The following is a 26,064-nucleotide window of genomic DNA, read 5'->3' on the forward strand; positions in this document are numbered from 1 at the left end:
TGATGCTACACACTGATGCTAACTACTGATGTTACACACTGATGCTAACTACTGATGCTACTACTGATGCTACACACTGATGCTACTACTGATGCTACACACTGATGCTACTACTGAAGCTACTACTGATGTTACACACTGATGCTAACTACTGATGTTATACACTGATGCTAACTACTGATGCTACACACTGATGCTACACACTGATGCTACTACTGATGTTACACACTGATGCTAACTACTGATGCTACACACTGATGCCAACTACTGATGCTACTACTGATGCTACTACTGATGCTAACTACTGATGCAAAGTACTGATATTAGCCATAGGTGTTTTACACTGATGCAAGCCACTAATGCTAACCACCAATGCCAAGCCATAGATTATACCGTCTCATTTACTGCCACTGTTAAATGGAACCCTAATCCTAGCTAATCCTAATCCTGGCTATAATTATTATGATGTTACACACTTGACATGCCCTGGTCTTGCTTAAGATCTAAGCAATGTCTACTTTATACAGAATATGTTTTACATTCTAACATAATATTATTTCATCTTTCTCAAACTATTCCTTTTTTTAAAGATTTGAGTTGGAGCGCAGTCTTCCGCAAATCCTCCAGTGAATACAGGACTAAGTAGTTGTAGTATCTGGAAGGCAGCCATCAGCAAGGTATTCATCTTGGTGATGAAGGAAAACATGATGAAAGCCTAATCAGTCACACGGGCGCGTCGAGCTCTGTGGCGGTTATAAACGAAGCAAACGGAACTCGGCTTTATTTACCGGAACCACACCGGAATAGATGAACAAGTGTTTTAAGGGGCCACAGTGGAGCAGCAGAAGTACTGTGGTTGCTGTCTCAGAGAGCGATGCTCCGCTCAGCCACCCTGACTCACACAGACAACACAGGACCCAACTGCATCGTTAAATGAATGCTAATGGAAAAGAAACAACAATACAGGAGGGTGATACATAACCTCCCTGGTAAACTGGGGAGCGGCCATCTTGTTTTCTTCCTCTCCCCTAATGGATTTTTAATGCACACACGCGCAGTCAGAATAATTAAGCATAAACATATAATCTTCCCTGTGTCGCTGCCATTAACTTGGCATTTTGCTTATTAAATGACCACTAATGTAAAATGCGGCTGTAATGATTTAAGACAGCCATAGAGCAGGCCCCAGTCCACCCTGCAGACAGCCATAGAGCAGGCCCCAGTCCCCTCTGCAGACAGCCATAGAGCAGGCCCCAGTCCCCTCTGCAGACAGCCATAGCACAGGCCCCAGTCCCCTCTGCAGACAGCCATAGCGCAGGCCCCAGTCCACCCTGCAGACAGCCATGAACCCTAGCTGCTCTCAGCTAGTAGACACATCCAAGATGTCTTCTAGGGCGTTATCAGCCACTCACACACTCAGCACCATAAGTGAGTGGTTTGGGGAACAGTGCATAATGCAGGTATCATAACACACCTCAAACCCCATCTGTAGGATTAAAAATCATTCAGCGAGCCTGTAGTTAATCCCACTGCCCGGCACTTTACAGCGTGGAGAGACAAGCATTCACGCTAACGTCAGGTTGACCGGGGGAGTGTGTGTGTGTGTGTGAGACAGGTGAAGGTGTGTGTGTGTGTGTGTGTGAGAGACAGGTGAAGGTGTGTGTGTGTGTGTGAGAGACAGGTGAAGGTGTGTGTGTGTGTGTGTGTGTGTGAGAGACAGGTGAAGGTGTGTGTGTGTGTGTGTGTGTGTGTGTGTGTGTGTGTGTGTGTGAGAGACAGGTGAAGGTGTGTGTGTGTGTGAGAGACAGGTGAAGGTGTGTGTGTGTGTGTGTGTGTGTGTAAGAGACAGGTGAAGGTGTGTGTGTGTGTGAGAGACAGGTGAAGGTGTGTGTGTGTGTGTGTGTGAGAGACAGGTGAAGGTGTGTGTGTGTGTGTGTGTGAGAGACAGGTGAAGGTGTGTGTGTGTGTGTGTGTGAGAGACAGGTGAAGGTGTGTGTGTATGTGTGTGTGTGAGAGACAGGGGAAGGTGTGTGTGTGGTCTCACCTTGACGTTGGGGGTGTACAGGTTTCTCAGAGAGGCCAGAGCAGCTGACAGGCCGTCAGTACTGCAGCTGATCCACACAGCCTGCAGCACACTGGACGACACGCCTGTCTTCTTACTGAGACCCTGGAGCACACACACACACACACACAGACACACACACAGACACACACACGCACAAATGCACAAACATGCACACAGTGAAAAATGTATTACTCAGGTGCAGAGTAACAGCAGCAGCATGACGTGCAGAGTAACTAGGTTAGACGAGGGGTGCTGAAGGGCCAGTGCTGTGGTGTGGTGTGGTATAGTGTGGTATGGTGTGGTATGGTGTGGTGTGGTGTGGTATAGTATGGTATAGTATGGTATAGTGTGGTATGGTGTGGTGTGGTGTGGTATGGGTTGGTGTGGTGTGGGTTGGTGTGGTATAGTATGGTGTGGTGTGGTGTGGTATAGTATGGTATAGTATGGTATAGTGTGGTATGGTGTGGTGTGGTGTGGTATGGGTTGGTGTGGTATGGGTTGGTGTGGTATAGTATGGTGTGGTGTGGTATAGTATGGGTTGGTGTGGTATAGTATGGGTTGGTGTGGTATAGTATGGGTTGGGTTGGTATAGTATGGGTTGGTGTGGTATAGTATGGTGTGGTGTGGTGTGGTGTGGTATAGTATGGGTTGGTGTGGTATAGTATGGTGTGGTGTGGTGTGGTGTGGTATAGTATGGGTTGGTGTGGTGTGGTGTGGTATAGTATGGTGTGGTGTGGTATAGTATGGGTTGGTGTGGTGTGGTATAGTATGGTGTGGTATAGTATGGGTTGGTGTGGTGTGGTGTGGTATAGTATGGGTTGGTGTGGTATAGTATGGGTTGGTGTGGTGTGGTGTGGTATAGTATGGGTTGGTGTGGTATAGTATGGGTTGGTGTGGTGTGGTATAGTATGGTGTGGTATAGTATGGTGTGGTATAGAATAGTATGGTGTGGTGTGGTGAGGTCCAGTACCTTGAATATGTGAGCTTTGAGGATGTGGTGTCCCAGCTCCACAGTCTGCTGCCGGTTCAGCTTCCCCTCCTGCCTGGAGAGCATGAAGGCCAACAGGGCGTGGCCACTCCTGGGGGAAGGGGGGGGGGCAGGGGTCAATCTACTGTCCATACGGTGCAGCACCAGCCTACTGTATGATAGACTGAGGAGGAGGCTCCGCCCTGAAGAGGAGGAGGCTCCGCCCTGAAGGGGAGGAGGCTCCGCCCTGAAGGGGAGGAGGCTCCGCCCTGAAGAGGAGGAGGCTCCGCCCTAAAGAGGAGGAGGCTCCGCCCTGAAGAGGAGGAGGCTCCGCCCTGAAGAGGAGGAGGCTCCGCCCTGAAGAGGAGGAGGCTCCGCCCTGAAGGGGAGGAGGCTCCGCCCTGAAGAGGACGAGGCTCCGCCCTGAAGAGGACGAGGCTCCGCCCTGAAGAGGACGAGGCTCCGCCCTGAAGGGGATATACAGTACCATCACCACCACTAGACAGTTATTCTTATTTCGTGTTTTCAGTGGCACAGAAATGTTCTATGTCTTATAGATCAAGATGATTGGAGCCACTCTCTGGCAATCGTAATGTTTATCAGCAGTCACACCTTCTGATTGGGTACTGATAGCTGACTTGTGCATCTCACGCCCAATAAAATCTTTTAAATTTGCTCCAAGGAAGTTCATTGGACCTCCTCGTTTCAGCCGTGGGAGACTGAAGAGATAGTTGTCATTATCAGGGCAAGATTTCCTCTGTTGCTCGACGCTCGTCTAGACAGGCTGATGAAGGCTGGTAGTTCCAGCATGTTCTGAGGAGAACACAGCCCTTGTGTGCCCCCCCCCACCCTCTCTTAACGAGGCTTGCTCTGTTGTTAATTAGAAGGGAACTTCATTAAAAGGCCATGCATGATCGCAGTTCACTTTGATCTGGGTGAAATCCTCTTTGTTAGGGCCTCTGCTGTGTGTGTGTGTTTGTGAGAATGTCTTCAAAAATCAAGGCAGAAGGCAGAGGGCAGAGGACTGAGGGCTGGGGGCTGAGGGCTGGGGGCCCGGCTGTTAGCTGGGGCCTGTAAAGATGGCTGGGGAAAATGCTGGGTTGGGAGTGAGGTTGGTGCCCACATACAGAAGGGCCTCCTATCTATGGATGTGCTTGTATGTACTCAACCAAACAACACCCTGGTGAGAAACACACACACAGTCCCACAGTGACATAATCCAGTCTCAGTGTGGCTGGCGCAGCCTCCTATGAGCATACAAGGCTCCAGGATGACATCAGAGGCTCCAGGATGACATCAGGGGCTCCAGGATGACATCAGAGGCTCCAGGATGACATCAGGGGCTCCAGGATGACATCAGAGGTTCCAGGATGACATCAGGGGCGCCAGGATGACATCAGAGGTTCCAGGATGACATCAGGGGCTCCAGGATGACATCAGAGGCTCCAGGATGACATCAGAGGTTCCAGGATGACATCAGGGGCTCCAGGATGACATCAGAGGCTCCAGGATGACATCAGAGGCTCCAAGATGACATCAGGGGTTCCAGGATGACATCAGGGGCTCCAGGATGACATCAGGGGCCCCAGGATGACATCAGAGACTCCAGGATGACATCAGGGGCGCCAGGATGACATCAGGGGCCCCAGGATGACATCAGAGACTCCAGGATGATATCAGGGGCACCTTGATGACATCAGGGGCTCCAGGATGACATCAGAGGCTCCTTGATGACATCAGAGGCCCCAGGATGACATCAGAGACTCCAGGATGATATCAGGGGCACCTTGATGACATCAGGGACTCCAGGATGACATCAGAGGCTCCAGGATGACATCAGGGGCTCCTTGATGACATCAGGGGCTCCAGGATGACATCAGGGGCTCCAGGATGAGATCAACCAGCAGACTGAATAACAGGGCAACAGGAAGACGCCGCAGGAAGACATCTGTTCTTCAGATTGAGCTTCTCTTGGCAAAGTCCTCTAAGTGGAACGCAGCAGATTACTTGTTCATATTTCACAAGTATGCATACATATTTAAAGTGAGTGACCCTTTTTTCCCCCTTTGCCTTTGAGGGATAAACATATTCCAAGTTTTTTCTTTCCTTCTCATGTAGTTAGTTTCTCTTATGAATGTGAGAGTTCTTAATTAGCAATACTGGTAGGATTACATTTAGCTTGCCATCTGTGGAGCCAAGATCATAGTCATCCCGATTCTAACAAATGATATGTAGTTAGGGTTTGAACCTTAATGCTGCTACTGTATGTAGTTAGATGGTAGTTAATGTGACCTTAATGAAGTGTTGCCCAGTGTGTGTTATTCGTCAGAGCGGTCTAGTGCGGATGGCGTAGGACGAATCCTGAGTGCATGTGGATCGATGCTACCTGCACACAGGCCAGCACAGCTGATACTGAGTTAGACAGCAGCGTGCTGTCTGCACACAGGCCAGCACAGCTGATACTGAGTTAGACACAGCAGCGTGCTGCTTGCACACAGGCCAGCACAGCTGATACTGAGTTAGACAGCAGCGTGCTGCTTGCACACAGGCCAGCACAGCTGATACTGAGTTAGACAGCAGCGTGACTCAGACAGACACAACGGCAGCTGCCTGGATGTTCGATTTCCTCTTCAGACAGACACAGACATCACCGCCATCATCATAATCGGTCATCTCCTTGGCACTAGATGAGTCATTCTTAATCTTCCTGACTTGTGTTGTCAGTTGAAATTGTGAGATTTGTTCCACACGCAATGCTAAGACAGGTGAAGCAGAGAGGCAGTGAGGCTCAGACAGGTGAACCAGAGAGGCAGTGAGGCTCAGACAGGTGAACAAGAGGGGCAGTGAGGCACAGACAGGTGAAGCAGAGAGGCAGTGAGGCTAAGACAGGTGAACCAGAGAGGCAGTGAGGCTAAGACAGGTGAACCAGAGAGGCAGTGAGCCGTGTGAGAGATTTGTTTTCCTCCCTGAGTGATAAGAGCTTTTCTGTCTGCATCGACCACTAACTCACCCTGTCTCCCTCTCTCACTCTCCCTCTCTCACTCTCCTTTCCCCCTATCACTCTCCCTATCCCACTCTCACTCTCTCCCTCTCCTTCTCTCACTCTCCCTATCCCTCTCTCACACTCTCCCTCTCCTTCTCTCACTCTCCCTATCCCTCTCTCACACTCTCCCTCTCCTTCTCTAACTCTCCCTATCCCTCTCTCACTCTCCCTCTCTATCTCTCACTCTCTCCCTCTCCTTCTCTCACTCTCCCTATCCCTCTCTCACACTCTCCCTCTCCTTCTCTAACTCTCCCCATCCCTCTCTCACTCTCCCCATCCCTCTCTCACTCTGAGCAGGAACTCACCTGGGGTCGCACAGGAAGTCACTGCTCTCTCCGTCTGCCCTCCACACCAGCCACTCCCTGAAGGAGGGATGGCAGAACATGCGGGTCTTGTCTCTCCTCTTCACCAGGAAGCAGGACAGCATGTCCATGCGCTGCAGGAAGTCGTCCCAGCGCAGCTCTCCGTGCACGCTGCCTGCGTTCATGGCGTGGAACAGCTGCTCGTCAGTCATGGGGTGCAGCGAGGCCAGCGCCACGTTGAGCACGGGCTGGCAGCGCTCAAACGCAGAGTTGCTCATGAACTTCATGTTGCACTGCAGCTGGTACAGCTCAGCCAGGGACACCGGCACCACCTTGTAGCTGGCGCTCTTGATGACCAGGTGACCCCTCTCAAAGAGGTCAAGGGTCAGCTTGAGGTACAGGTAGGAGCCCTGGCTCAGGGCCATGAGGTGGCTGCTGACCTTGGCCACAATGGCGGGGTCGGCCTTGCCGTTAAGGGAGACGTTGTTCATGATGTCCCTGCTGCTGTTGATACGGTACTGGATGTAGGCGTTCAGGTCGCTGGCAATGTCCTTGCTGTCGGGGTAGTCGTCCAGGGAGATCTGGGAGAAGGGCAGCAGGCTGGTGATATCCTGAGGACAGACAGACAGACAGACAGGACACTAGCCGTTAGATTACACACACACACACACACACACAGACACCCACATACACACAGACACACACTCCCACCATCCACATAAAAAGATGACACATCGGAATGAGCCAGACGTGCGTGTAAATCAATCGACCGTGTCTGAATATATCTGACATACGTCTCAAGGCAATGGGAAGCAGCCAACACAGCTCCCCTCTTCCAGGAGTCAGTGTTGTCTACTGAGGGGCTGTCATCAGAGCCAGAGCCAGGAAGCCCTGCTGACACAGCCCTGAGGCCAGGCTATCAGCCAGGCTATCAGCCAGGCTATCAGCCAGGCTATCAGCCAGGCTATCAGCCAGGCTATCAGCCCAGCACAGGCAGCAGGCAGGGCAGACAGAGGGCCTGGGGCCAGGGGGGAGGGGCCTGGGCCCAGGGGGGAGGGGCCTGGGGCCAGGGGGGAGGGGCCTGGGGCCAGGGGCCGACAGACAGGGTGGAAGGGACAGCAGTGCGTACTGTGCCCAGATCCAGAAGCACAGCTGGAGACGCCACTTCAATCTCACTCTTAGCGGTTGGGGAAATCAATGCAGCCTAATCCCTTCAATCCCTGCGCTGTGTGAGCACAGAGAACCATGGTGACGGCAAGATAACACCTTCTCCATCCTCACGTCCTGCCTGCCGACAGCGGGCGGAGAAAACACATGAATAACACATAAGACGGTCTTGAGAGAGAGAGGAGAGAGAGAGGGAGACAAGACGAGAGTAGAGAGAGGAGTGAAGAGCAAGGTAGGACTGGAAGAGGGGTAAAGCCAGGTATTACTCAGTCAACAAAGACGTTGTGTAGAGACCATCCTGTTCAGCCACTGATCACGTGAAAAAATACTCTCTCCTCCAGACATTCTGTCTGCAGTGGTCTCTCACTCATTAGATTAACTCAACCACCTGTAAATCAGCCAAGCAGCAAGTCATTCAGTCTATCAGCCAGTAAGTTTATCCAGTCAGTCAGTCAGCCAGTCCATCAATCAGCATGCCATTTCATCTAGCCCTGTCAAAGCTCCTTCCTCCCCCTCCTTCCTCCCCCTCCTTCCTCCCCCTCCTCCTCCCTCCTGCCCCTCAGTACCAGTCTCAACTCTACCACAGCTTATCCCCGGTGCAGACTGGGTGGCACACTGCTCACTGTCACTCTGCCTAGTCCAGCACTACTTTGCACAACCTTCCAGGACTTTTATTGACACTACAGAAATGATTGTTGGTACAAGATTGCGTGCTGTATGACGGGAAGAAACAGCCCCCTCAGTGTCTCTGAAACAGAAGAAACAGCCCCCTCAGTGTCTCTGAAACAGAAGAAACAGCCCCCTCAGTGTCTCTGAAACAGAAGAAACAGCCCCCTCAGTGTCTCTGAAACAGAAGAAACAGCCCCCTCAGTTTCTCTGAAAGGCTGCCAGCATCCACGGCTATCTACTCATTCCACTGGTGGAGGCGTGTCTGAGTATCACTGTAGTACGCTGGAGTTCTCACATGGTACAGCTCACCTGGTAATCAGAGGTATCTATACTTCCTGAACAGATTACTACAAGAGCAGACAGCATTCCCCTGTCCTCATGGTTGACTAATGACTTGACTGCAGCCGTGATAAGAGTGCTGCAGAGAGATGTGGGATGTCCTCACCAGCAGGTTGACCCTCACAGTGACCACCAGCTTGAGCCAGGACGGAAACTGGGAGATGATCTTGGTGATGAAGGAGGAGATGGTGTCACCATAGTCAGGTTTGTGGAACTCTGCCTCGTTCAGCCCGTCAATCAAGATGATGTGGTCGTCCTCGGGAATCTTCTTCTCTGTATGACACACACACACACACACACAAATATACACACAGTGAGAGGATGATGTGTAACAAAACAACAGTTGGATGAGTTGTCAGTCCAGCTCAGAACAGTGCTGCTAACGGAGGCAACTGCAGGGCAGTCCAATCTATAGCCCTGCAGGGTGCCCCACACACACACACACACACACACCTGGGGCTCAAACTCAGAGAAACTCAACTGATCCGGAAAAAGAATAAAACTTTTCCTGCTTGTCATCCCTGACTGAAGTGTGATTGTAGGAGCGGGACTGGCAGAGTAGCTGCAGTGATAGTGAAACATGAACAGGCAGACTCCAGCTTCTCTCTCACAGCGCACCAATGAATGAACATGAGTGTGCTTTAGTCTGTAGATCCAGCCCTGCTACCCAGTCCTGCTGTGTGTGTGTGTGTGTGTGTGTGTGTGGGTGTGAGTGTGTGTTTGTGAGAAAGGATGTTCTCTAGTTCACTACAGTATCAGTAGGCTGTCTCAGAGCTGGAGCAGGGGCAGGATGAGGGGGGGGGCGGGGGTGAGGGGAGAGGTGAGGGGGTGGTGGGATGGGTGAGGGGGGTGGTGGGGGTGGAGGGGTGAGCTGCTTCTTTCTTCAGTTGTCCACAGTCGGCTAGTCTTCATACTTACTGCACAGTCATCGGAAACATAGGAAAAAAAAATATTACAGAGAAATATGAGAGATATGTAAAGTGAACTCTGCTCCCTGTTCTGATATCACGTTGGATGAGATTTGTGCCAGAATAACTTCTGTGTATTCTGCTGGTGATATGAACATTTTCTGTATTCTTTGTAAAGCCCTGCATGAACAGATCTTTCTCTGGTTGTTGTAATAACATCCCACAGAGCAGCAGAGACTGGCGCTACACTGTCATGAAGATGACACATCACAGATGTATTTTCTATCAAGCTGAACATCGTACGTATGAAGCAATTCATTTCAATAATAAGCGGTCCATCACAAGCCCACCTCTCCCTGCTCACACACACAATATTTTCCATCTCCATCATAGAAATAACTATATTTGTTTCTCTACACTGCAGCGGCCGGCAGAAGCAACATGTTGATCAGAGGGAGCACGTGTGCTAGACATATATGGTGTATGACAACAGTGACCGTGAGATCGCCCCTCTGACTGACCTTCCCTCCCTCGCTGAGGCAGTAGCCTTGCATGACAACACAAAAGCACATTTCCAACAGTCAGTTCCAATCAATAGTGTTCTCCAACAAGAAGCTATTCACAGGCTTGATGTGGATTCTGCTTGCTTTCGCCCATCTGCTCCAGTCCAGCTACATGCTGCTGGTGATGGAGGTGTTATCAGCCCAGCTACATAGCTGCTTGGCTGACCCGAAAGAGCACTGTACCTTCACATTGGGACTGGGAAACAATTGCGGACACTAACATCATCACAAAAACAAACTAACACTAAAGGCCCTTGCACACTGAGTGCAAAATGTTCGTACGCGTGAGTGTGGAGGTAGAGGAGGGAGAGGAGGAGCAGAGTGAGGAGGGAGAGGAGGAGCAGAGTGTGGAGGGAGAGGAGGAGCAGAGTGTGGAGGGAGAGGAGGGAGAGGAGGAGCAGAGTGTGGAGGGAGAGGAGGAGCAGAGTGTGGAGGGAGAGGAGGGAGAGGAGGAGCAGAGTGTGGAGGGAGAGGAGGAGCAGAGTGTGGAGGGAGAGGAGGGAGAGAAGGAGCAGAGTGTGGAGGGAGAGGAGGAGCAGAGTGTGGAAGGAGAGGAGGAGCAGAGTGTGGAGGGAGAGGAGGAGCAGAGTGTGGAGGGAGAGGAGGAGCAGAGTGTGGAGGGAGAGGAGGAGCAGAGTGTGGAGGGAGAGGAGGAGCAGAGTGTGGAGGGAGAGGAGGAGCAGAGTGTGGAGGGAGAGGAGGAGCAGAGTGTGGAGGGAGAGGAGGAGTAGAGTGTGGAGGGAGAGGAGGAGAGACAGGAGGCAGGAGGAGAGACAGTGCGTAGGTCGAGGAGAGGCAGTACAGGACAGAGAGGAGAAAAGGAGAATGAGACCAGAAGGAGGACATTGTCTCCGTCGGCGGGTAACGTGATCCACGTACCTTTGCGGAGGTTGGCGAGGGGCTGCAGCACGCCTCGGCGGAACGCCGCCATGGGGTCCTGGACGCAGGAGCGCAGACTGAGCATGCTCTGAAGCTGCGGCTCTCTGAGCAGCAGCTCTCGGTACGCGGCCAGCTGGTGCGATCTGCACAGCAGGGCGGCGACACTGTGCACAAACTCAGGAACCAGGCAGGTGTAGGTGTTGTCTGCCTGACAGTAGTGATATGCCACCACCTGGAGAGAGGAGCAAGGATGGGAACACATGCTCAAATGTAATCCAAATTCCCTTTAAAAAAGGACATTTTAGGATGTTATCAAACCGTGTTGAATTTTACAACCAAAGGAGGTTACATTGTCGCTGGAGTCACAAGCAATCTGCAAAGCTGCCTGTGTCATCACGGGGTATTGGTACTGTGAGAGCCAAAACTGCAACAGGCTTGTTGGCTGAAGGGTATTTGAGGTAATATGTATTATTGTACACCCACTACACCTTGCTAAGCTCTGCCCTAATTCCACTGCTTCTGCTTAGTCCAAATAACACTTTTCATTTGCTTTTTTTATTTCTGTTCCCAATGGAACAATCGAGAGAGTGTACATGCTAGGGGCACCTAGCTTCAGAATTGTAAGACAGCTAGCTTGCTACCAAATGGTTGAAAACGTTCATTATTGATAAACTAATTGCTTAAACTTGGCGAAAATATACAAAAACATTGTTTAAGCTATTAGCTAGCTAGCTAGCGGTCAAAAGCTAATGAAGCGCTAGGACGATGCTCTCCCCAATGCTCACGGCTCTGCCGAAGAAAACCGTTACACAAAAAAACGGCATGTCACACAGCACACGGCCTGTTACACAGCACACGGCCTGTTACACAGCACGCGGCCTGTTACACATGTGAATTCAGAGGTGAAATGCCTGTAGCAAACTCTTTCTGGTTGTGCAACCAGCCGCTAATAGTTGACCTTGGGGAACCTTCACAGCGGTATCCATCAACCTAATCAAGCCTTTCAAAGCCCACCTGGGTAATGACGTCACCCCACAGCCCTCTCGCTATGCCTGCTAGGGCGTGCAGATTAAGATGCTGATGAACCGGCCAGTTAATAGGCAGAACAACCTCAGATAACCTCCAACCAAAAACACCCCATCCCAGGCGGAGCTCTAAAAGTAGGATGGAGCCTCTGCAGCTGGTGCAGAACAGGTTGCTGTGTTCACGGTCATCTGATTTAGACGAGGGGAGGGTCTCCCCAGGGAGATCTGGGACGCTCTGTCCTCATTACACTCAAACCTTCAGGAGCTGACACAGTTACCATGACACAGGGAGGGGGGGGGAGAGGAGGAGGAGGAGGCTGCTCAACAAACACAGCAGCTCTGCCTCTGCTCCTGCCTCTGCTCCTGCCTCTGCTCCTGCCTCTGCTCCTGCCTCTGCTCCTGCCTCTGCTCCTGCCTCTGCTCCTGCCTCTGCTCCTGTCTCTGCTCCTGCCTCTGCTCCTGCCTCTGCTCCTGCCTCTGCTCCTGCCTCTGCTCCTGCCTCTGCTCCTGTCTCTACCTGCGAGAGCCTCGCTGTTGGGTACAGCTGCAGCTAACATCTCCACCCCCTCCCTCCACCCCCACCCTTAGCCCCTTACCCCACCTCCAGCCCCCACCCCTACCTCCACTCCTACCACCCGCTGAACCCTAACCCAGGACGGGGCAGAGGCAGGAGAGGCAGAGGCAGGAGAGGCCGAGGCAGGAGAGGCAGAGGCAGGAGAGGCACACCACGCCAGCCACCTTCATTATACAACCAGGAATTATAATAAATGTCTCCATTCACAATTGCCTGGACACAACCTCTGAATCCATCTCACAGTGGTGACAAGTGAAAGCGGCCTCATTTGAAACGGTGGAAACACAACTGGTGCAAAAGGATAAATCAAGAGAGGGTACTTGGCTGTAACTAAGCGATGCCCCCCCTCCCCTGGCTGGCACCCCTCCCCTGGCATGATCTGATACTAAGGCGGCAGAGAGATTGCACGCCTGTAGGGCAGAGGAGGACCTTGAAGTACGGACACACTTCCTCGCCGGGGGGGGGCGTGGTCTTCTACAGTGATGCATTATTGAGTCGCCTCGTTCGTTGACGGATGGCAGTGCCCTGGGTTTGGACAGTCTGGGTTAATAGAGATGGCTTGTTCCTCTGCGGGGGTGCTGGAGGGTCGAACACTGAGGCAGACGGACAGGGGACATCAATCTGCAGAGGCTTGAGGAGAGGGGAACACTGACTCACTTCCTCACTGAGGAGAGGGGAACACTGACTCACTTCCTCACTGAGGAGAGGGGAACACTGACTCACTTCCTCACTGAGGAGAGGGGAACACTGACTCACTTCCTCACTGAGGAGAGGGGAACACTGACTCACTTCCTCACTGAGGAGAGAGGAACACTGACTCACTTCCTCACTGAGGAGAGGGGAACACTGACTCACTTCCTCACTGAGGAGAGGGGAACACTGACTCACTTCCTCACTGAGGAGAGGGGAACACTGACTCACTTCCTCACTGAGGAGAGGGGAACACTGACTCACTTCCTCACTGAGGAGAGAGGAACACTGACTCACTTCCTCACTGAGGAGAGGGGAACACTGACTCACTTCCTCACTGAGGAGAGGGGAACACTGACTCACTTCCTCACTGAGGAGAGGGGAACACTGACTCACTTCCTCACTGAGGAGAGGGGAACACTGACTCACTTCCTCACTGAGGAGAGGGGAACACTGACTCACTTCCTCACTGAGGAGAGGGGAACACTGACTCACTTCCTCACTGAGGAGAGGGGAACACTGACTCACTTCCTCACTGAGGAGAGGGGAACACTGACTCACTTCCTCACTGAGGAGAGGGGAACACTGACTCACTTCCTCACTGAGGAGAGGGGAACACTGACTCACTTCCTCACTGAGGAGAGGGGAACACTGACTCACTTCCTCACTGAGGAGAGGGGAACACTGACTCACTTCCTCACTGAGGAGAGGGGAACACTGACTCACTTCCTCACTGAGGAGAGAGGAACACTGACTCACTTCCTCACTGAGGAGAGGGGAACACTGACTCACTTCCTCACTGAGGAGAGGGGAACACTGACTCACTTCCTTACTGAGGAGAGGGGAACACTGACTCACTTCCTCACTGAGGAGAGGGGAACACTGACTCACTTCCTCACTGAGGAGAGGGGAACACTGACTCACTTCCTCACTGAGGAGAGAGGAACACTGACTCACTTCCTCACTGAGGAGAGGGGAGCACTGACTCACTTCCTCACTGAGGAGAGGGGAACACTGACTCACTTCCTCACTGAGGAGAGGGGAACACTGACTCACTTCCTCACTGAGGAGAGGGGAACACTGACTCACTTCCTCACTGAGGAGAGGGGAACACTGACTCACTTCCTCACTGAGGAGAGGGGAACACTGACTCACTTCCTCACTGAGGAGAGGGGAACACTGACTCACTTCCTCACTGAGGAGAGGGGAACACTGACTCACTTCCTCACTGAGGAGAGGGGAACACTGACTCACTTCCTCACTGAGGAGAGGGGAACACTGACTCACTTCCTCACTGAGGAGAGAGGAACACTGACTCACTTCCTCACTGAGGAGAGGGGAACACTGACTCACTTCCTCACTGAGGAGAGGGGAACACTGACTCACTTCCTCACTGAGGAGAGGGGAACACTGACTCACTTCCTCACTGAGGAGAGGGGAACACTGACTCACTTCCTCACTGAGGAGAGGGGAACACTGACTCACTTCCTCACTGAGGAGAGGGGAACACTGACTCACTTCCTCACTGAGGAGAGGGGAACACTGACTCACTTCCTCACTGAGGAGAGGGGAACACTGACTCACTTCCTCACTGAGGAGAGGGGAACACTGACTCACTTCCTCACTGAGGAGAGGGGAACACTGACTCACTTCCTCACTGAGGAGAGGGGAACACTGACTCACTTCCTCACTGAGGAGAGAGGAACACTGACTCACTTTCTCACTGAGGAGAGGGGAACACTGACTCACTTCCTCACTGAGGAGAGGGGAACACTGACTCACTTCCTCACTGAGGAGAGGGGAACACTGACTCACTTCCTTACTGAGGAGAGGGGAACACTGACTCACTTCCTCACTGAGGAGAGGGGAACACTGACTCACTTCCTCACTGAGGAGAGGGGAACACTGACTCACTTCCTCACTGAGGAGAGAGGAACACTGACTCACTTCCTCACTGAGGAGAGGGGAACACTGACTCACTTCCTCACTGAGGAGAGAGGAACACTGACTCACTTCCTCACTGAGGAGAGGGGAACACTGACTCACTTCCTCACTGAGGAGAGGGGAACACTGACTCACTTCCTCACTGAGGAGAGGGGAACACTGACTCACTTCCTCACTGAGGAGAGGGGAACACTGACTCACTTCCTCACTGAGGAGAGGGGAACACTGACTCACTTCCTCACTGAGGAGAGGGGAACACTGACTCACTTCCTCACTGAGGAGAGGGGAACACTGACTCACTTCCTCACTGAGGAGAGGGGAACACTGACTCACTTCTTCACTGAGGAGAGGGGAACACTGACTCACTTCCTCACTGAGGAGAGGGAACACTGACTCAATTCCTCACTGAGGAGAGGGGAACACTGACTCACTTCCTCACTGAGCATGAGGAACAGACAAGGAGTGCTGCCAAAGGACAGCTCTACAGCCCAGACTCATCACTGCACAGTTATCACACCACATAACTGATGTGTAAAACAGTGATAGAAAGAGAGAGGGGGAGACAGAGATGGTGAGAGAAAAGACAGAGAGAAATCAAGCTGTTGGGGTCTTCTAAAGCACTGTCCTGTAGTGTACTGCCAAACAATACTGCAGAGGCAAACAGATGGACAAATCAGAACGAAGGAGAAAAGTGCAGCCTGCCAATAAGAAAAGGCTTTGTCAGGGCCAATCAGCTCCTCAGCTGACAGCAGAGCATGGCAGGCGCTGCAGTGAGGCAGAGAGCACAGTAACGTGCCACAGATGGGGCCTGGATGCACAAGCAGCCCTGACAGACCACTAGCTCACCAATGAACCATGCTCATGTGGTGGCTTTCTAGGAGACACTGCAGCACAGCTGCGGTAAATACACTACGGGCTGGGCTGGATCTGGACTAAAATGCTGGGGTAAACTAGGCTGGGGTAAACTAGGCTGGGGTAAACTAGGCTGGGGTAAACTAGGCTGGGGTAAACTAGGCTGGGGTAAACTAGGCTGGGGTAAACTAGGCTGGGGTAAACTAGGCTGGGGTAAACTAGGCTGGGGTAAACTAGGCTGGGGTAAACTGTGCTGGGCTAGGGTGTAGTAGAAAGCACCAAGGGATTAGGCGGCACACCTTTAGAAATGATTATTTTGTCTGTCAGATGGAACAGGAGCACAAGAATACGGAAATAAACAACCAAGAGAGTCTCTACAGGGAGTGTCAGATGGCCATGTGAAACCCGGTTGGGATACGCTATAGAAAACCCAGCAGGCAATTTCAACACACATCCTGGATGTTGGAGTAATAAGCATTAACAGGTGTTGGTAATAAAATTACAGTTCATATTGTTGCCATAATTGCATACTTACTGGAAAATTCTGGAAAGATACTTATTGAACAACAACATGGTTTTCTGCATTTGGAAAAAGAGAGATGTCATGGAGACATGAAGAAGACAGGATGTTCTGAACCACTGAACCAGTGAATCAATGAACCACTGCAGTTAAAGCTGAGCTTCAACTGCAAGCCACAATGTGCTGATTCAGTCAGGATGTTTCTACCCGGGGCTATTATGACCAATTGAATAACATGGTCCCTTGGCAACACAGACCCCTCCTCTCTCATAGACGTATGTCTATGTCCTCTCTGCCTCAGACACATCACCCGGCTCTGTGATTGGCAGGATGAACACACCAATCAGAGCATGTACAATCAAGGATTGGTTGAAGAGAAGGAAAGAGAGATAGAGAGAGAAAAGCGACGTGGGCAGTGTCGCTGCAGGACTTCATTAGAGAACATGTACAGCCCTGCATATCTCCTCATCACTGCCCCTTCCCCCTGCTGCATACAGGACACAGACACACACACACAGACACCGCACACACAGACACACACACACACACACACAAACACCCCACACACACACACACCCCACACACACATACCCCACACACAGACACCCCACACACACACCCCCCACACACCGCACACACAGACACCGCACACACCCCACACACACCCCACACACAGACACCCCACACACACACCCCCCACACACAGACACCGCACACACAGACACACAGCCTCTGTTATCTCTGACCTGTCCACCTGGCTGACACCGTCGCCAGGCAACTATCACAATAATGACGTGTTTCCATGCAAGGTGGGTATGTGTTCACAGTGAGAACACCACTGGGGATCAAGGACAGCTTCATCAAGGCTTTGCGCTCAGTCAAGAGCAGAGATGGGAAGAAATACTTTGTTACTGTATTTAAGTTAATTTTTCTGGTATCAGTAGTTTACTTCACTTCACTATTTATTTATATATCAACTTTTCACTTTCACTCCCACTAATATCTGTACTTTGTACATCTTACTTCTTCAAACCAGGCTCATAACTTCAGTTTTAATCTGTATTTGGTAGATCTGTATTTTTTTCCTTTAAATTTGTTTCCAATTGTAATACATAAACGGGAAAGTAACCGACATGCGTGGCTTTAACTCGCTTTGTGGAACATGCCCCCGGTCACTTCAAAATCACCGTGCCGCAGCCATGCAGCAGCGTCCGGTGTGAATAGGGGCTCTGGGAGGGTACCTTAGCGGCGAGGCGTTTGACGGCCTCCTCCTTGCGTCTCTGGATCTCCGGGGTGCTGGGACAGCTGCTGCTCCTCAGGGTGTTGGTGGCACTGGGGGGCGGCGTGGGCTGGGGGGGTTGGCTCAGGGGCGGGGCGCTGTGGGAGTCCCCACCTGTAGGGAGCAGGGAGGAGGGTGACTGGGGTTAGGGTTAGGTGCATCTGGGGTTAGGGTGGGGTGCATCTGGGGTTAGGGTTGGGTGCATCTGGGGTTAGGGTTAGGTGCATCTGGGGTTAGGGTTAGGTACATCAGCTAGTTACACGGGGGACATCCCCTTTTCTACCAACATTTAAATAAAGCTAACTGCTAACCCTGTGGTTAGAGGGTGTTGTCTTACTCTTAGGTGAGGAGCAGGGACTGTTGGAGGCGATCTGACGCATCCGGCCACCATGACAGCTGAGGGCCACCAGACGGGAGATCACCGCCGTTTTACCGAAGCCCACGTTGCCCACGACGACAGCGCCACGCTTCTCGCCCGATTCGTCGGCCTTCAGGACGTTCTCCAGCTGCTGGAAGAGCCAATCACGGCCCACAAACACGGAGTCGGTGGTGATGCTCGGGACCTCGAAGAGCAGAGGCTTCAGCATGATGTCAGCAGGCTTGTAGGGAGTCAGACGAGCTGCAGGAGGAAGGAGACATTCATCATCTATTCAGAATCATGTGGATATCTAACATGTGGACACTTCCAATGAGTGTATGGGGGGGTGGATGGAGGCTGCGGAGCTGCAGCCTGGGCTGGGCACACACATCACTGTTCTGTTTACCTCGTAAACCACACCTCTGTTTGTCCCTGGGAGCTCACGCTGACTGATGCAATGAATATAGAACATTCACATTTCTCTGCATTGCAATACTGACGCCCTTGGCAGATCAAACGCATGCAGAGATCAATCAGAAACCAATCCAGCCAGGGCCTCAGATCCAGAAGATTGGTCTACAAGATTAAGATAGCAGAAGCCTCCGTCACCTGTCTCATAATATCTCACTTCTGAAGGAGCTGAGAGGGTTGAAGGGAAGCCTCATTTGAATTCTGTATGACCAGGCAGTTCACCTTAGGTAAAACCCTTCATGTTCAGGTAACCTTTTGCAAGCCAGTTTCTATCTCTGTGTCTCTCTCTATCACTGTTCATCTCTCTTCTACTCATCTCTTTCTCACTATCTAACCTTGTCTCTTTCTCTCCTCTCTCTCTGTCTGTGAGAGAGTGGCAGTAGGAAGTGCCTTTCCTCCACAGCAGATTATCTACAGCAGGCCTTTCCTCCACAGCAGATTATCTACAGCAGGCCTTTCCTCCACAGTAGATTATCTACAGCAGGCCTTTCCTCCACAGCAGATTATCTACAGCAGGCCTTTCCTCCACAGCAGATTATCTACAGCAGGCCTTTCCTCCACAGTAGATTATCTACAGCAGGCCTTTCCTCCACAGTAGATTATCTACAGCAGGCCTTTCCTCCACAGTAGATTATCTACAGCAGGCCTTTCCTCCACAGCTCTCCTGCTCCAGTCAGACAGACCAGCACCACCAGCACCACCACCAGCACCAGGTTTCAACATGTTCTCTGATTCATGTCCTGTTGGATCACTGTGCTGTACGCTTCCATTTGCAGGCTGGAAGTCATGCAGAGCAAAAAACACTGTTCAACTGTTGGCAACTCCAGAGTTTAGATCAGTCTGGGGGGATATGGGAGCTTAACTATTTACATAATTCTAACAACTCCATGTTGACAGCTGCAGGGAACCTAGGAAAGGTTCTGAAAAGAGGGTTAAATAGTTTGCAAGTATTTAATGATGTTGCACTACATTATTCATCTGCGTATAAAATATTAACACTACGGGATTCCTTTCAGCCTTTGATTCTGTGAAACATACTGTACAGGGAAGATTAAATAGGCTAGTGAATCTAAGTATCCTTTTTTGTGTTGCTGTTAGTAAGGTAAATACAAGGTGGAGTTTGATGGAGAACAATCAAGTGGGGAATCAAGCTATTGACTAATCGGTTCATATACTGTGTCATGGTGTCTTGTGTATCTACCAATTAGCATGACCTCTTTTTCAGGATATCAGGGTTCTTGCAGATTTCAAGTCAAATTTAAGACCTTTTTTAGACATTTTAAGACCATAAAGATTGAAATTGAAGACCAACACGACACATAACCAAAACATTTTTTTTTTAACAACTCCCCTTACCTGTTCTAAAATCAGCGCAAACCACGGCCTCTTGGGGCTTATTGCTTCATTTTATCACTGCGTATGTCTGCGTATGTCTGCGTATGTCTGCGTACCAAAACCAATATTCCCCAGAAAGAACTATAACACATCAAACCAACGCGCTTTGATGGTTTAGTTACAATTGTAACAAAGAGCTCCGCTTTTTAAGCTACGACTCAATACTGTTTTGCAACTTTGTATTAACCTTCTGTGTGTATGTGTGTGTGTGTGTGTGTGTGGTACATTGTGTGTTTGAGTGGTACAGTGTGTGTGTGTGTGGTACAGTACCTTTGGAGTCCTGAGGAGGGCGCCCTCCAGTGTTGTGCCAGGGCAGGCGGATGGACGTTCGCAGGGGAGTGTTCCGCTGCTCATCCAGATAGCCCAGATCCTCCAGCTTGGTGGAGCTGGTGGCTGTGGCAGAGAGAGAACAGGGAACATGTTTACCTTCAGGCATGTGTGACTATCTTGCTACTCTGTCTGCAGTGACCAATGATAAGGTGGACCCTGACTCACTCCCCTCTCACTGAAACCAATAAGGACACATTTTGCTGAGAAAGTAAATCCCACTTTAGCACCCCGTCTTGCTTGTTGACATATTCTTCTTTTAGTGATAGAAAAGAGGTGAGAGCAAAATAACTGAAAGACCAAAATTCACCGTGACATTTCTGAGTCAGCACGTCCAGCAGAAGAGGAGGTGGAGGGGGATGAGGAGGAGGAAGAGGTGGAGAGGAGGAAGAGGTGGAGAGGAGGAAGAGGTGGAGAGGAGGAGGAGGTGGAGAGGAGGAGGAGGAAGAGGTGGAGAGGAGGAAGAGGTGGAGAGGAGGAAGAGGTGGAGAGGAGGAGGAGGTGGAGAGGAGGAGGAGGAAGAGGTGGAGAGGAGGAGGAGGTGGAGAGGAGGAGGAGGAAGAGGTGGAGAGGAGGAGGAGGTGGAGAGGAGGAGGAGGAAGAGGTGGAGAGGAGGAGGAGGTGGAGAGGAGGAGGAGGAAGAGGTGGAGAGGAGGAGGAGGTGGAGAGGAGGAGGAGGAAGAGGTGGAGAGGAGGAAGAGGTGGTGGAGGAGGAGGAAGAGGTGGAGAGGAGGAAGAGGTGGTGGAGGAGGAGGAGGAAGAGGTGGAGAGGAGGAGGAGGTGGTGGAGGAGGAGGAGGAAGAGGTGGAGAGGAGGAGGAGGTGGTGGAGGAGGAGGAGGAAGAGGTGGAGAGGAGGAGGAGGTGGTGGAGGAGGAGGAGGAAGAGGTGGAGAGGAGGAGGAGGTGGAGAGGAGGAGGAGGAAGAGGTGGAGAGGAGGAGGAGGTGGAGAGGAGGAGGAGGAAGAGGTGGAGAGGAGGAGGAGGTGGAGAGGAGGAGGAGGAAGAGGTGGAGAGGAGGAGGAGGTGGAGAGGAGGAGGAGGAAGAGGTGGAGAGGAGGAGGAGGTGGAGAGGAGGAGGAGGAAGAGGTGGAGAGGAGGAAGAGGTGGTGGAGGAGGAGGAGGAAGAGGTGGAGAGGAGGAAGAGGTGGTGGAGGAGGAGGAGGAAGAGGTGGAGAGGAGGAGGAGGTGGTGGAGGAGGAGGAGGAAGAGGTGGAGAGGAGGAGGAGGTGGTGGAGGAGGAGGAGGAAGAGGTGGAGAGGAGGAGGTGGTGGAGGAGGAGGAGGAAGAGGTGGAGAGGAGGAGGAGGTGGTGGAGGAGGAGGAGGAAGAGGTGGAGAGGAGGAGGAGGTGGTGGAGGAGGAGGAGGAAGAGGTGGAGAGGAGGAGGAGGTGGTGGAGGAGGAAGAGGTGGAGAGGAGGAGGAGGTGGTGGAGGAGGAGGAGGAAGAGGTGGAGAGGAGGAGGAGGTGGTGGAGGAGGAGGTGGAGGAGGAGGAGGGGGCGGATGTGGAGAAGGAGGTGGAGGAGGAAGTGGAGGAGGAGGAAGAGGTGGAGAGGAGGAGGAGGTGGTGGAGGAGGAGGTGGAGGAGGAGGAAGAGGAGGAGGTGGAGGGCTAGGAGGACACATCACTGTCCTCTCCTGTTCCCAGGAGGAGGTGATGTGGTGGAGGAGGTGATGTGGTGGAGGAGGTGATGTGGTGGAGGAGGTGATGTGGTGGAGGAGGTGATGTGGTGGAGGAGGTGATGTGTCCAGGTACTTTACAAGCAGCAAGACAGCAGACAAACCTTCCACCTAAAAACCTTCCACCGAAAGTCTGTAATGTGATCTGACAGCTGAGGGGAAACGGACTGCATTACACACACTGTCAACCTGGGAGCATCCTATACACGCTACACACACTGTCAACCTGGGGGCATCCTATACACGCTACACACACTGTCAACCTGGGAGCATCCTATACACGCTACACACACTGTCAACCTGGGAGCATCCTATACACGCTACACACACTGTCAACCTGGGGGCATCCTATACACGCTACACACACTGTCAACCTGGGAGCATCCTATACACGCTACACACACTGTCAACCTGGGAGCATCCTATACACGCTACACACACTGTCAACCTGGGGGCATCCTATACACGCTACACACACTGTCAACCTGGGAGCATCCTATACACGCTACACACACTGTCAACCTGGGGGCATCCTATACACACTATGAACATCATAAACACAATAACAACCTGGGAACATCCCAGACACAGCCAGTACATCTCAGTCACCGTTCCAGCTGGAGGTTGTAGCTATGGCAACCGACATGTACAACATCCAACAAAACGATCCCGGTCCTGAATTGCAACATTACAGCGCAATGAGTTACTGCTGCAGCCAAACTACACCTGCTCAGAGAGAGGAGGCAGAAGTCTGCGATTGCCGTGACGACCCCGCACAGGGACACGGTGAGCTGTGCACGTCACCTCAGAGCTGCCAGGCTAAGTGGACAACAATGACCGTGGAGACGCAGAGACAAGCAACAAGGTCTGGAGGAACACAGCCTGCAACAAAAGACCATCACCATGGAGACCAGCCCTCTCAGAAGAAGAGCAGAATCAAAGCTCTTCTCTCTTCATCTGCCTAGACTTGAAGGGCTCTCTCTCTCTCTCTCTCTCTCTCTCTCTCTCTCTCACCCTCTCTCTCCCTCACCCTCTCTCAACCTCTCTCCCCCCTTCTCTCTCCGTCTCTCTCTCCCCGTTTTCTCTCTCTCTCCCATACTCACCCTCTCTCTTTCTCTCTCTCTGCATCAACAGAACTTTTTACTTCCCTTGAAAAAATGAAAAAAAGGAACTCATAGACACTTCCAATTTCACACACGTCGAACACCAGAATGGCTCCGAGTTTGGAATAAACACGAACCACGTCGGACACAGCTGAACTTTAATTCGGCATGCAGCTGATTACACCATGCACTGGCCACACTGTTTAAATGTCTTTGCTCTGTTTAACAGATGGCCTCTTAACACTGGCCCCCGCACCCCACATCTGTAGCACACGGTACACTCCAGCTAGGCTGGTCAGCTACTCACAGACAGACAGCAGAGTAACTGCAACGCAGGGCTAGACAACCGGTGGACACCTCTGGTTCCCCAACAGGCAGGCAGACAGACAGACAGACAGACAGACAGACAGGCAGGCAGGCAGGCAGGCAGGCAGGCAGGCAGGCAGGCAGGCAGGCAGGCAGGCAGGCAGGCAGGTAGGCAGGCAGGAGAGGCAGGCAGGCAGGGAGACAGGCAGGCAGACAGGCAGACAGGAAAGGCAGGCAGGCAAGGAGACAGGCAGGCAGACAGGAAAGGCAGGCAGGCAGGGAGACAGGCAGGCAGGCAGGCAGGCAGGCAGGCAGACAGGCAGAGCTCCAGAGAATAGTCCCTGTGAAGGAGCTCACCAGGGCACCCCGAGAGATTGTTCTGCACCAGAGCTCCCATCCAGGCAGGCACACTGGCAGCATTCAACTGGTGAGAAAGCTCTGCCGCTAGCAGCCGCCAGCTCCGCTCTCGCTCAGAGACGCTGCATCCACAACACCGCGCCACCGCGCCAGCACTCCCGCCCCTGCCTGCACAGCCACACAGGGTCTTGGCAAGCGAGCGAAGGACTGAATGAGCCACACACAGAAAATACAAAAACAAAAGGCGGAATACAGAATGGATTTGGGGCGCTGGAAGGGAGGAGGAAGAGAGAGAAGAAGAGAGAAAGAGGGAAAAAACGCAGATCTCTCTAATGTGTCTGATTATAGACAGAGAGAGAGGAGAGAGAGGTGAGAGAGAGGAAAGAGGCAAGAGAGATATACAAGAGAGTGATATACGAGAGCGATTGATAGAGAGATACAGAGACAGAGACAGAGACAGAGACAGAGAGAGAGAGAGAGAGAGAGAGAGAGAGAGAGAGAGAGAGAGAGAGAGAGAGAGAGAGAGAGAGAGAGAGAAAAGAAAGAAGCAGGTAGTGATCAGAGGCAAAGTAAGAAAGACATGGAGAGAGGGTTGAGAGATGTAAGACGGGAGGGAAATTGGAAGATAGAGGGAGACAGGAGAGTCAAGTTGAAAGTCTTTTCTGCATTCTAGCTCTACAGCAAAACACCACCTTCAGCTCTACAGCAAAACAGTCCTACACTGATATCATGACATCTCTCATTCTCTCTGTCCTCTACTTCTCTATTTCAATTTCACTTCTCTAACTGCAGACATCATAGGAAATATGGAATTCCAGAAGATATCACTGGCACTACTATGTTCTGTACCCGACAATGTGTATCCCCTTCCAGGAGGGGTGAGTCAGTAGTTGTCTTGGTGAGGTGCAGAAGGTGTATCCCCTAACATCCTTCCAGGAGGGGTGAGTCAGTAGTTGTCTTGGTGAGGTGCAGAAGGTGTATCCCCTAACATCCTTCCAGGAGGGGTGAGTCAGTAGTTGTGTTGGTGAGGTACATATGCATGGCTGATACCATTTGGGATGGTGATGACGCTGACAGTTACCTAACACAACCTCTCCACAGCTACAGAGGGAAAAAACACTTCAGTCATCTGTCTTGTGTGTTTTTCATATTTTCCTTCAAAACCCAAATTTTCCCTAGGGTGCCAACCCCTTTATCCCCCTCTCTCCTGCTCTTTCACATCCACCCTAGGTCTCTCTCTCTCTCTCTCTCTCTCTCTCTCTCTCTCTCTCTCTCTCTCTCTCTCTCTCTCTCTCTCTCTCTCTCTCTCTCTCTCTCTCTCTCTCTCTCTCTCTCTCGCTCGCTCTCTCTCTCCAGTTCTCCAGATGAGAGAGTGTCTAGTGTGTGAATATGATCCCTTGATGTCTGCTTTGGAGCAGCTTTGAAGCTCCACAGACGTGTCAGGATGCATTCTGATGAAAACAGGGCTTCTTTCTGGAGCGCACTGCCCTCTCAATACCTCTGTTCTGTGTCTCATGTGTCGGAGCGGGAGGAGGCCAGGTGTGTGTGTGTGTGTGTGTGTGGAGCGGTGTGTGTGTGTGGAGGGGTGTGTGTGTGTGTGTATGTGTGTGGAGGGGTGTGTGTGTGTGTGTGTGTGTGTGGAGGGGTGCTCTCCTCCTGTGTTCTGACTGGAGCGTGTCCTGCTCCTCAAGCCTGAACTCCACACCTCCCTGTCTCTCTCTCAAAACCCAAATTTTCCCTAGGGTGCCAACCCCTTTATCCCCCTCTCTCCTGCTCTTTCACATCCACCCTAGGTCTCTCTCTCTCTCTCTCTCTCTCTCTCTCTCTCTCTCTCTCTCTCTCTCTCTCTCTCTCTCTCTCTCTCTCTCTCTCTCTCTCTCTCTCTCTCTCTCTCTCTCTCTCTCTCTCTCTCTCTCTCTCTCTCCCTCCCTCCCTCCCTCCCTCCCTCCCTCCCTCCCTCCCTCCCTCCCTCCCTCCCTCCCTCCCTCCCTCCCTCCCTCTCTCTCTCTCTCTCTCTCTCTCTCTCTCTCTCTCTCTCTCTCTCTCTCCTCCCAGTCTACTTCTCTCTACCTCTCTCTCTCAACTTCCAGTCTACCTCTCTCTCTCTCAACTCCCAGTCTACCTCTCTCTCTCTCTCCTCCCAGTCTACTTCTCTCTACCTCTCTCTCTCAACTTCCAGTCTACCTCTCTCTCTCTCAACTCCCAGTCTACCTCTCTCTCTCTCACCTCCAAGTCTACCTCTCTCTACCTCTCTCTCTCAACTCCCACTCTACCTCTCTCTCTCT

General features: G+C 51.9%; 1 protein-coding gene across 3 annotated transcripts in view; it reads right to left on the reverse strand.

Moving 5' to 3' along the window:
* Window positions 1-26,064, reverse strand: part of tanc1b (tetratricopeptide repeat, ankyrin repeat and coiled-coil containing 1b) — a 119,504-nt gene that overhangs the window by 16,221 nt on the left and 77,219 nt on the right. For all 3 annotated transcript variants that reach the window (XM_084688470.1, XM_084688471.1, XM_084688472.1), the window contains 8 exons: window positions 20,281-20,403; window positions 18,124-18,405; window positions 17,749-17,900; window positions 10,903-11,134; window positions 8,659-8,825; window positions 6,381-6,988; window positions 3,036-3,144; window positions 2,045-2,167 (listed from right to left, as the gene is read on the reverse strand). In XM_084688470.1, the coding sequence (XP_084544596.1) occupies window positions 2,045-2,167; window positions 3,036-3,144; window positions 6,381-6,988; window positions 8,659-8,825; window positions 10,903-11,134; window positions 17,749-17,900; window positions 18,124-18,405; window positions 20,281-20,403 (1,796 nt within the window). The remainder of the gene's footprint in view (window positions 1-2,044; window positions 2,168-3,035; window positions 3,145-6,380; window positions 6,989-8,658; window positions 8,826-10,902; window positions 11,135-17,748; window positions 17,901-18,123; window positions 18,406-20,280; window positions 20,404-26,064) is intronic.

Source organism: Hypomesus nipponensis, chromosome 23, assembly GCF_054491055.1.
Source record: "Hypomesus nipponensis isolate SF chromosome 23, ASM5449105v1, whole genome shotgun sequence".
NCBI lineage: Eukaryota > Metazoa > Chordata > Actinopteri > Osmeriformes > Osmeridae > Hypomesus > Hypomesus nipponensis.